The sequence below is a fragment of the Cyprinodon variegatus genome, unplaced genomic scaffold (genome assembly GCF_000732505.1).
Source record: "Cyprinodon variegatus isolate N-32 unplaced genomic scaffold, C_variegatus-1.0 Scaffold450, whole genome shotgun sequence".
NCBI classification, from domain to species: Eukaryota; Metazoa; Chordata; class Actinopteri; order Cyprinodontiformes; family Cyprinodontidae; genus Cyprinodon; species Cyprinodon variegatus.
This window is the reverse complement of record NW_015150903.1, coordinates 169884-182229: the sequence shown is the minus strand read 5'-3', so window position 1 is coordinate 182229 and position 12346 is coordinate 169884. Positions and strand designations below refer to the sequence as shown.

At 38.4% G+C, this 12346-nt stretch overlaps 1 protein-coding gene across 1 annotated transcript; it reads right to left on the bottom strand.

Annotated features, from left to right (window-relative positions):
* Positions 1 to 6390: 6390 nt before the first annotated feature.
* LOC107093853 (cyclic AMP-responsive element-binding protein 3-like) lies at positions 6391 to 12298 on the bottom strand. The gene is made up of 10 exons (XM_015389156.1): positions 12163 to 12298; positions 9979 to 10119; positions 9480 to 9867; positions 9269 to 9378; positions 9011 to 9103; positions 8710 to 8816; positions 7791 to 7859; positions 7621 to 7705; positions 7442 to 7535; positions 6391 to 7343 (listed from the first exon to the last, which is right to left on the bottom strand). The coding sequence occupies exons 2-10, from the start codon at positions 10117 to 10119 to the stop codon at positions 6937 to 6939; spliced, it is 1494 nt and encodes a 497-aa protein (XP_015244642.1). The 5' UTR covers positions 12163 to 12298; the 3' UTR covers positions 6391 to 6936.
* Positions 12299 to 12346: the final 48 nt, after the last annotated feature.

Below are 12346 nucleotides of genomic sequence, written 5' to 3'. Positions count from 1 at the left end.
GTGTTTTTCTGAGCTCGGAAACAGGCTGTGGGTGGATTTATACCCACGCCGGCGTAGTTTCTCGGCAATGGGCGGTCCTTCTCTCCCCCCCTAGTGTTGTCTCCAACCATTGGCTCGGAACAGCTGGGGTAAACCGAGGGTAAGGAAAGCAAAAGTCCCGGAACATTAGTAGGTATTCGACTTCAGTTGTTGATCATTTGCCCACGTGGGCTTGATTTCACTGTTTCAAGAAATTCCCCACCACCCCTCCCACTGCAGATCCTCCACTTTGGCTCATCAACATCCAATATAAACTAATAGTAGACCTCTCACTGCGTTGGTAAAAACAATTTGCTAAAAAGAAACATGTTTTTATAAGTTTTTTAACAGTTGATGTTTTTCCATGGGTATTATGACATTAGGATGCACTGAACCCCTAAATCCTGTTTGGTGTCTAATATGAGAAATAGGGCTCACCACCCAGGGAGCCACAGTTTTGGGGGCAGGTGCCACAAATAAGTTTTCCTTTCCACCTTATTTCTATAATATGGAGCTCCCTGGGTGTCAGGGTAAAAAAAAAAAAAAAAAAAAATCTGGTGGAAATACGTGGCCACAGATTGATAAACTGAGCGCACAGTTTTTCAATCCGTGCGTGCAGATTAAGAAACTGTGCTTTCAGTTTATTAACCCCTGCCTGCGGATTGAGAAACTGTGCTCTCGGTTTATTAACCTGTGCGCTAGGATCAATAAACTGTGTGCTCTGCTTTGCATTCCATGCGCACACAGCTGCTCTGGAACCTTCATAGTTAGATGCAAGTTCAAGCTCTAAAGCATGCTCATTAAAGCATCGCACTACACTAAGTCTATATGTTTATATCTATATAACAATTAATTGACTAAACTTACTGTGTGCGCACGGATTAATAAACGGATTAAAAAACCGAGAGCACAGTTTCTTAATCTGAGTGCACGGATTGGAAAATCGTGCGCAAAGTTTATCAATCCGTGCCCACGGGTTTCCACCGGCTTTTTTTTTTTTTTTTTTTTTTTTACCCTGACACCCAGGGGGCTCCATGCTATAACCCATGATGTTTTACATTAATTACGTGCACATCAACACCACCGTGCTCAGGTGCAAACATTTGTTGGTGCAAATATGGAATATGTGGAAACATCACTTGAAATGACTTAAAGAAAGCTCCTGCAGTTACATCTAGTAGCAGTATTTAGCGGCGGTGAGGAAGCGAGGTCTTATGAGAATATTTACAAATATCTTTTTAATAACATACATTTTACATTCCATATAGGTTAAACATGTAACAATTATTTTTAATGACTTTGAAAGAGTTGCTTTAAACTTCTTTAAGAAGTACTTTAAGTTGCCCCTCTGAAAGCAGATATTGTAAATATGGTTATAGAGCCACATTTCCTTATGGTATATAGATACATTTTAATATGTAAGAAAAATGTTGCAAAATTTCAAGGATATGAAAAGACAAAGCAACTTGCACATATAATAAATAAAACTATAAATTTAGACGTCTAATATCTACTTCCAATATTTATTACGTTTTAGTATTATTATTCAATATTCTAAATATTAATAACTACAAAAATATGCTCTAAAGGCTTTTTTAGTATAATAGGTTGACTGCGAGTTTCCCTAGATTAAGATCTCAGGAAAACAGGTGCAATTGAAAAATACATAAGGTGTATGATATTTCTGGGTTTTTTTCTCTTTTCAATATTATGAATTGTGACATATTTGAGTAAACAGAGTGGAGAAATAAATACCTTCCATGATAAATACTGGGAGGTTATTTTAAGATAAGTACTTTCCCTGCTTGGGGAATCACTGGGAAGGTTTTACATAGCAAACTTTCCCCGCCCAGCCTTCCTTTGCCCTTAATAAACAGCTTTCTATCCTCTTACTTAACCGGCTGTACTGTTTACAGTCAGGTGACAGAACCCTCCCGAAAGAGACATCTACAAGCCTGTCCTGACCCTAATAATCAGACGAGACTTCTTGAAGTCTCCTGAAGAGCACTCTAAAAACTGCTGTGTTGTCCCTTTAACCTATATATAGTTGGCATACAAGCTGGACTGGTTTAAAAAATCAGACAGCTCGCTTTTCAGTTCAGACATTAGACTAGAAGGTAGGGCTGATTCTTTTGATTAATCAAGTTATTACTGTTTATCAAGATTTAACTTCTGAAAATTCAATACCCCTTTTTCTTCTATGCACCCTTTTGGCTTCCGTGAGAGTTATATCAGTATATTACTATTTATGTTTTTATATGTGCAATGCCAGCAGCTTCAAACTTTTTGTGTTCCAATGTAATCATTTATAATGGTAAGATATGTCAACTTGTTTTATAAGCATGATTAACTGCTTTCTTTTAGTTGCACTTTCAATTCAGATCAACTCCCAGAAGGGATGATTGAAATAAAACAGGTTTTTAACAGTTATTTATAATTCAAGTCATGAGTATCAATGTTGTACGTTCAAACACAAAACCAAATACTTACAAAAAGAGTGTGTAACACATTATGTGTGTCTGGTTTTATAAGTTAAAAACTGTCAGAAGTTGGAAGCTGCTTAGATTGCTGTAGCTCAGGGTTCATGGAGGGTAGTCAGTGTTTATAACAGTGCTATGTTCAAAAGGTCCTGTAGGGGGAGCGTGACCCGAGAATCACTTAAGCCAGGCATACACTGTTCGATATTTTCAATTGTTGAACGCAGCTACAGCTTAAACTGTATGATGAAATCACAGGGTGTGGAGGTAAACAGCTCACGGCTGATTGAATTTCAAACATGTTTGATTTTCTCTCGACCTTACGATTCCTGATCAGGAGTTGGTTGTGAGAGGCTAATCTCCCCTAATTACCCCCTGTATACTACGCGACGCACGACGAGGCTGAAAGTTGGCTGATTGAAAAATTCTCACTCAACCAAAAAGGGCAAAAACTCGTACAGTGTATGCCCAGTTTTAGTGCTGTTAAACAGTGAGTTAAGGGCTGGTTATACTCCTGCAGCAGTGTGTTGCAGTGAGCTTGACGCATACAATTTGAATTATGCTCAATATTGAAGCCTGTTCTGTGCTATACGCTGTGGGCAAGTGGGGGCGAATTTGTCCGACAACGGAGTGACATGATGGCGGAAAATAGCGGGGATCCAGGTGGGAAAAGGGTCCCAGCGTTCTCCGGCACTTTCGCACCTTTTCCGCAATTTCTGTCATAAAAACAACACAAGCCGGCCTCCTGTCTGCGGCACTATCAGTTACAATTTGGGAGAGTTGCACCAGAGTGTCTGTGGAGGGGGTTGGGGACGTCCTTTTGTTCACTGCAACATCTACGCAGAGGACCTGGTTTCGAAGTATAAATCAGCCTTTAGGATGCAGGAGTACCAACTCAAGTGTATGGTTAATGACTGAATGTAGAGTAAAGCGCTTTGGATTCTTCTTTCTTTAAAATAATTTATTAAATTTTATTCAAATTATTGTTTTTCAGCACTTTTGAATGACAACAATTAAGTCCTGTATGCCAGAAATTAACATTATTCTGATTGGCCAGTTGAAATTGATGTTAGTGTGTGCGTGGTTGTCTGTCATTTATATGTCTGTGTTTGCAGGTTAGGTTAACAACCAAGACCCTTTCAGTTTTAACCTGGCAGTTTTCAATAAAGCTCAAAAGCAGTCTGTTGAGTTGGGCACACGCCACCTTTTGTTCGCCTTTATTTAAGCGGTGGGGGCGGGGCGGCTAATCACATCAGCCTGGCTAGACGCGTGCCGTGTCCCCAAGGACAAAAAAAAAAAAAAACTGTTCCCCACAACCGTCCCTCTTCCACTCCACGCGCACGGTGTCCAGCACGGTTTAAAAGCATGTAAGTGTTGCATTTCTTGGAACATGCACGCACCATTTTCCCACCCCCTATGGACTTTGGATTTTTTTGGGTGACCCGCAACAGATGTCCCCCCCCCCCCCCCCAAAAACAAAAAAAAAAACAGGACACGGACACGTGCTGACTACAGGAGCTTATCATCCCACTTTATCTTATCAGTGGTATAGCAGATGCTTATATGCAACATCATTGTCCTTTCAAACATAGGCTACCGGGTGGGGTTTGCTTCTTTCCTTGTTTAAAAATGTTTTTCTAACTCAGAATTCAACCCCTAACCTTCTACCAAGCATCAAAAACACGAGTTACAGGAATTATACTTACGGTTAAATGTTTTCTTTTTACATTACTTTTTAAATGAGTCGAATTTGTCGTTTGACATTTATTTCAATGCAAATTAGTTTGCCTACATGATAACTGAATGACTTTTCAGCTGAACCGCACACCAGCTGCAGAGCTATACTGGCCCCCCTTCATAGACAGAAAAACAGGATAATAGCGCCCTCTGCTGGTTACTCAGAGAGCGACCTTTCCCGCATCAGGCCAACAAGCCTGGACACGTTTTTGTGGAAGCGCGTGACTCATGAATCCAGCCTCAGATTTGTGACTCAGCTTCTATCCTGTGTTTTCCCCGCACAGCTGAGTTTGCCGCTAAGGTCAGACAAATGGCTGCAGTCTCAAGAAATATAAATATTCTCCCTTGCTACGAGACACACACACTGAAAAGAAAACATTGGAGCTTCAGTTCAGTTCAGTTTATATATATATATATATATATATATATATATATATATATACACTTTTAAAGCTACATAATTGTCCAAGTGAGGGTGGAAGTTGGTTGAGGACCCATATGTAGAGATGAATACTTGCAGGTTTAATAAAATAAAGGGGTACAAAAACAAAATGCAAGAGCAGAATACTAGAAACCAAAAACCAGGGCAGGGAACTCACACAAAGAGCCAAGCAATAAAACAACAAACCAGCACTGAGGAACTGCAGAGGTGGTGTATATATGGGGAACAGAACAAAGGCTTGGCTAATAAGCTGATATGGAGCAGGTGTGAATAGAACTAACTAGAAGGGAGCCAAGGGGAAAGGAAACAGGCACTAGGGGGCAACAGAGAGTAACTCAAGACATACAAAACTGCATCAAAATAGCACAAAATGGTAAAAGAAACCAATGAACGAGAAAACAGTATAACATAAATCTAAGTGGAACAGAAAACTTTAAAAAGAAACTCAAATAGAAGTACACAAGGGGAGAACCATAACAATTAGATAATCGTACCGTCCCAGATAAGTTTAAAGGAGTGCATTAAGAGCTCCCATGATTAGCAGCCCTATGTTTAATCACAGTGAAGTACAAAATGTAATTATTTCTCAGATCTTAATCTATATGGAATATTTAGGCCGTTCCTGCTCCATAATAAATTTATGAATCTATCCATCCACTGATCTATTTTTTCAATCTCCTTTCCATTCATTCATTTTTAAGTTCATCAGTTTCCCATCTGTCTGTCTGCTCCTCCATCACTTCAGCCTTATGACCCTCCACTTATTTAACCTAAACCCATTTCTACATCTATAAACATATGTTCAGGGTTATAATTATTTGAGTTAGTTTTAAAATGAAGGCTCAAGTCAGAACATTCTTATGCAGTAAATGTGTAATATATGTTACTTCTATAAAATAGTCAATCGGAAACTGTATAAAACACCTTGGCCTTGAGAAAAAGTTCAGAAAGCTCAAAAACCACAGAGAGGAACCCCTAATTTAACAAGTAATAAAGTAAGCTAACAATGAAAGCTTAAGGTCCTGTGTAATACCAGCGCAGATGCCAAAGATAAATATGCAACAGTTTTCATCTTATTCATAAAAAAGTTTATTATGATATATATTCAGACATGTATTATACATTAAGTCATTATGTACAGAAAAAAAATAACAATCATATTCTATTTACATTAATTCTCATACTTTTTCCAATGACAGTGCATTTCTTTTGACATGACTAACATTTAAAATCTCATCGCATGTTACTTGAATCAAAGCTCTTCCAATACCATTTAAATTTCCTATACATATATATTACTGACAAAAAAATATATATACAGAAAAAATGTCTCACTAACAAATTACGTATTTGAGTATACTGCAAATACTTCACTGAGCAAATACTTAACGATCCCTCTTCTCCTCAAAGGAATGGAAAGTTATTTTTGTTTCCTGGTAAAATATTGTTAAAACAGACTGGGCTTCACAAAAAAAAAATGTACTTACTGGGTTCAGGGCAAATGATTCACTATTGTCTCTAGCTTTACTCTAATATAAACAAAAATTCATTGTGAAATTACAAAGCACATGGAGACCCTTGGTACAAGGGATATAGTAACAAACTTTACTAGTCTTCTAAATGGCCAAATGTCCTGCAATGGCTTTAGCAATACATACAGCGGTCAAACAACCATGCTTTATGAGAGTCAAGCAGCTTTTCTTTAAAAAAAAAAAAAAAAAAAAAAAAAAACAACCTACAGCGAGGCGCCGGACTTCTTTTAATGACAATTTAGCAGTGCTTTTTAGAATCATATCAGGATCTGCTGAAGGCAAAAATAAAAACAAGTCTCTCATCTAAATTTTGTGTGGAAAAAAAAGAAAATGTATGTAGGTATGTGTGTTTCCAATTTGCAAATTCAGACCTACAAGTGTTGGTCATCACATTTCGAAGCATTTTAAAACCCCTTGGGGCTACATCAGTAGCATGTGACCTTCAGAACACCAGATATTAAAATTATGGCACCACTGACCTTTTTAAATATGGAAATATACAGTAGTTTATAATTAAAGTCTTTGCAAGTCTTCAAATGAAGTAAAATTGAATGTGCAAAAAAAAAAAAAAAAAAAACTGCAGTAGATGAGAATAAAGGAACAAAAAAAACAGGTGGATAGATAACATTATTTTTGTTTACCTTCATCCCCAATTTTTTTAAGTTTAAGCTTCCCTCTTTTTACAGGTAGAAAATGTCTCCCCCTGCTGGTTCTTGTGGTTAAAATTCTACTACATCTCATCAGAGCGATGCTGCTGTAAAATGACAGATGGGGGGTTTCGGTCAATCCAGTTCTCCTTGGATCCCGGGACATCATATGTCACAGCTGCTGCCGCCACCACAGGATCGATGGACCCTTCCTTCAAAGGACCCACGCCGCCGGGCGACCCGGGCTTCATCTCTGCCGCCTGAGCTGGACTGGGGATGTCTGCAGAGGAATTGCTGTTAACGCCTGTCTCAGAGTCGGATTGCTCCACCCTCTGATAGTCAGGGGTGTGGTTCATCTGGCCCCCTGAGAAGATGGCTTTGGTGTTCTCCACCACCTCTGAAACCAAGATCAGTGGATCCTCCTCAGCCTCCATGTAAAATGCAGGATCTGTGTTCTCTGACGGCACTGAGCGCAAGGTGCGGGAAAGGACTGCAAAAATCAAAGGAAGAAAGTTCTATGCTGGTAATACAACAGATGCATTTACTCCAAACTCAATAAAAACAAGTGAAAGCCTTTAGTAAACTCACCGGATGAAGGTGTGTAGGGCTCCTTTAGTTCAGTGTTTCCACCAAATGGATTAACTGACGGAAAGATGATGAGGCAAAAAGAGAGCAGGAACACCTAAAGAAAGCAAAGAAAATCACAGTGAGAAATAAAAACACACCAATGGTTAAAAATAAAAAATAGCTTTAGCAGAAAGATTTACCATAACACAAGTGCTGGTTGTGCTGGCCTTCAGAGTAGACATCTTTACTATAGCCTGGAGTTTCCGCAGTTGCTCAATCAAGGACCTACGAGGAGCAGGAAGGACACTTTAGTGTGACAAGTTTGTTAAAAAAAACAATGAACAAGGGAGAAAAATCCAGGTTTGCTTACATGTTCTGTTTCTGAAGCAGCTGGACTTTCTTCTGAAGTTCCAGGTTGTGTGCAGTGCAGACAGCAACCCTGTTGAAGAAAATCCCTCACTAATTAGTGTCTTTGTATTGGTACCAACACCCTGGAGATACAATCTGATCAATTGTCCCACGACTTCCCTTATTAGCACCAGTTTTGAAAAAAATAATATTCGAGGTTGAGCCAAAAAAAAAAAAACAAACAATGCAACTACAAAAAATAAAGAACTCTTCGAAAAATACTGTTTAAGAAACATAAAGAAAAAAGCCTAGAATAGAAAAGTTTGCATAAAATCCAGTGGGTTTTTCAGAAAAAAAAAATATTACAGGTACTACAACACAGGACAAGTTAAACTGCTTCAGGACACCAGAGATTTTTAATTTGCTCTGGTTCAGAATAGAATCGAATAGAAAAATCCCTTTATTTTCCCACCATGGGGAAATTGTGGCGTTAAAGCAGCAAAAGATTATCGCAAAAGTGGTCACACAAATGTGGACCTTAAAAAGTGTATAAAAAATAATCGAAAAATAAAGTTCTCACTGATATCAATAACGGGACACTTTTACCTTTGCTTCTTCTAAATAAATGCAGAATTTTAAAAACCTGCTTTCTGTCCCCTATGCACCACAATAAATCGAGCACAGAATTTCAATCTAAAAAAATAGTTAAATAATAATTTAGTATTAGGAGAAGGTAGGTGGATGCTGGGAGGACCCCTTCTCCCTACATGTGTCTGTGTGAAATGTGAAAATTATTTCAATACAAGAGAGAAAAAAAAGCTTTACACTTTTTTTTTTTTTCCATCACCTGTGGTATCAGAGCACCCATAAAGATAGAGCACTTATTAGACTTTAAAACAGAGATTTAAATTCAAAGTTGTGTCATTATTTGTGCTCCTTACCTGTTTTCCAACCCATCAACATAAACCTTCTTCTTTTTGCGACTCTCCTGAGCAGACTGCTTGTTACGGATTTTCCTCCTGATCCTCTTCAAAGTCCTCTCCTCAGCCTGTTACCCAAAGCAAAACAGTCTTTGAGTGCATGAATGCAGCAGACAATAATCATGATACTAGTGAATCATGGAAAAATATTAAATTAACATTTTAATTTTCATGCAATAAAAAAATACCCCTCCCTAGATGTGAATTAAAAATTCAGAAATCTGTTTAGTGAGGGTGTGATCATATGCAAGCTTACAGTTACCTTAGTGAGAGGCATGTGTTCAGGGATGGTGGCTCCTTCTTTGGCCAAAAGTCTCTTTTCCTCTTCAGTTAAAACAATCTCTTTAAACTGGAACTAGATGGAGAAAAATCAGACAATATCCTAAAACCTTGATTGTGTCATCAAACATGAAACATTTTCTTTTATCATGAGTTGCTTCCAATCAAATGAACACCTTACAACAAAGTTAATCAAACTGTACTTTATTGGACTAACTGTAAGTAGGCAGGAGGCACCAACCTGATCTGCTTTGCTTGTCTGAGTTAAATCCTGTGCAGAGTTTTCTATGGAGAAAGTACAAGGCATCTCGGTGGTAAAGTCTTCCTCCATGGCATCGCTCACCAGCTCATCTGTTACACCAACAATTCATTTTAAATAAATGAGATCTGCCTGGTGAAAGCTCTAGTTTTTTTTTTTTTTTTTTATGAATTTAAAGCACAACGGGAACTACCTAGATCAATGAAGACATCTGCATCTGGCTTCTCTGCCCTGACGCTTTCCAGCATGTCCATGTCCCTGGCTCCACTCTGCAGCAGAGAGTAGCTGTGATCTGCATGGACTGACAGGGTCTCAAAGCTTTCTGCTTGCAGCTCCTCCAGAGTATGGGTGGGATCAGAGTGAACGGGGCTGGGATGAGAGTAGCCAGGGCTGGGTACTATGTCGCTTTCACTGCCATGCGGACTTCCCAGAGCGTTGTTGTTTCCACCGCCTGAGCTGCTGTCATCAGAAATGCCGCTGTCGCTCCCCATTGGGGAATGGGAGGGACAGAATGCCTCCACCTTGTCATCTCCATCTAGCAAGCTAGACAGGAAATCTTCAGTATCCACACCGGTCAGTATCTAATGACAAAAATAATCAGTGAGATTCAATCCTTTACAATTAAAGATAAATATATTGCATTGGATTGTTTTTTTTTTTGGATCAGGTGTCGCTGCTTTGCGAAGCCTTACATCTTGTTCCGAGAGCCAGGATTCAATAAGGTCATTGTCACCCTGAAAAAAGGGCTCAGTGCTTCCATTGTTGCCATCATGGAACAGCAGCCCAAAGAGGTCTGCTCCATCCATGTCTGCAAGGTCCTCACTGACGGACATCTGTGACAGAGCATAGGGAAACTAACAATTACATCATTGTTTTGGTCATGCCATCTAAGATCAAATAATAAAAAAAAATTTGTAAAATTAATTTCTTTAAATACTCTTAACAATAGACTCAATAGAAATACAGTATGAGTTAACAGATAATAAAAAGAGAGAGTGAGTTCTGCTTTCTTTTAACTGGGGGAATTCAACAATCTATCTTTTTTTTCTTTAGATTTATGGCCTAAGAGATCAATGGACTTTGGTTCGAACTGGGCGAGATTTTGTATATCGAGGTGGTTTATGAAGATTTTTTGGGCTGGAAAACGTGAGTCAGTGACATCTGGCAACCCAGCTGATGTGGCGAGTGGTGCTGGAATATGGATGCTGCGGATGTTGCTTCAGGTATATTTTCATTTCAGTCACACTTGAGACACGCTTTTGATTGTGCTTTTTTTTCCTTTTTTTTTTTTCTCCAGAGTGGGTTCATAAGTGGGCCAGTGTAGATGGAAAAATGCCATGGGCCGAAAATCGTTCCCAGTCCGAGCCTGCCTTAACGTGAGGGGAAAACACTGTACAACCAACAAACAAGGCATTCTATGTGTGGCTGAACACCAGCCAAATACGGTGGTGGAAGCCTGATCCTGTGGGATTGAGAATTCCTGGAGCGAAGCCAGCTAAAAACAGTCTGGGCCTGGGGTTAACTTCTTAGCATAAAATAAATAAATAAATAAATAAATGCACATCCAGAGCAACAATAGCACTTTAAACCACAGCATATTCTACAGATAAAGTGGATCAGTCAAAGCTCAGACCAAAGTCCAGTTTTGAATCTGAAACAGGAACTTCACAAATGGTCTTTTAAAAAAAAAAAAAGAAATCCTTAACCCTTTGTTTTAGTTTATCATATACAATGCGGATAAAATAATATATGATTTTTGGTGTCATGAGTGAAAATATAAAGATATTTTAAATACAGCAAAGATTATAGTACATTTATCCAAAAACTGACAGCAGTCTTTATCCACAAGCTTTAGCCTATAAAACTACTCTTTAAAAAAAAAAAATCATAAAGGTGAGTTAACTAAAACACTCCCTTTCAGATGAATTGTTATTATTATAAACTGTTATTACATGAGCGTATAAGAAGTTAATCAGATTGTTATTATTTTTTATTCATTTTTTTCCCCAAGCCACAATGGAGCTAAAGAATGAGTAGTGAACTTCAACTAAAATCAAAACAATGTAATTTTACTACTCTTACCCATCATCACCAGCTGCACGAGTATCCATGGTTTTCCACTATAGACACTTTATGCATTTGGTATAAATAGGTATGCATGTAATCATATTAAAAAACAAGAAACAAAATGTGCTTTAGATGATAGAGTCTAGCTCCTCTTTCCCAATCAATGTATTTCAAACAATGCATCAGAACAAAGGGGCCCCTTCTCTTTGACTGCATTTGGCTCCACGTGGGGGCTGCAGGCTGAGGATAAAGCCAAATCTTGTACATGCAAAAAATTCCCTGAATGATTTTAAAGTATATCGCTATCTCTTGTTTCAATAGCTGCCAAAATATAGAGAATGTATATAAACGTGTGTTGCATCATCTCAAACATTCACCATTACCTCATCCGCTAATTGACCACGCCCCCTTATCCTCCAATGTCACGAGATCTGATTCAGTATCAAGTATCAAAACAAATAACCCGCAAAACCAATTGCTTGATACTACGCGTTTCAAATGCTCACAAATGTTCACATTAACCGTCTTGACCATGGTTTTCAACAGAAGTGATATATTTCAATATATGTTAAAGGATGAAACGTAAAATAACGTGTGTAAAATTATATCATATAATACAATTATATGAGGAAATAGCATGAAATTGCAGCTTATTTAATTCTAGCAAAACCAAACCAGGGGAATGTCTATGGCCCGACAGACTTATATTAGCTCGACTCGTTCTAGTTTAATGAAAAAGGCGTGGCTACTATTTAAAAGAAGCACAAAAAGCATTTCAAAAGAGGTAGAAATTTAAAGATGTTTCTTACCGTTTAATAACAGAAAGTAGCACCAATTCAAATGAGCTGTTCAATGCCGTTTGCCTTCTATACTCAGCTTTTCTTCTTCCGCTACCGTCTACAGCTACAGCTTCCTTCTGAAACCACCTTCCAACAGGGCAGAAAATGCGTCATCACGCAAAGGCGGAAGCTCTTCTTCTTTAGATTGGCGGAT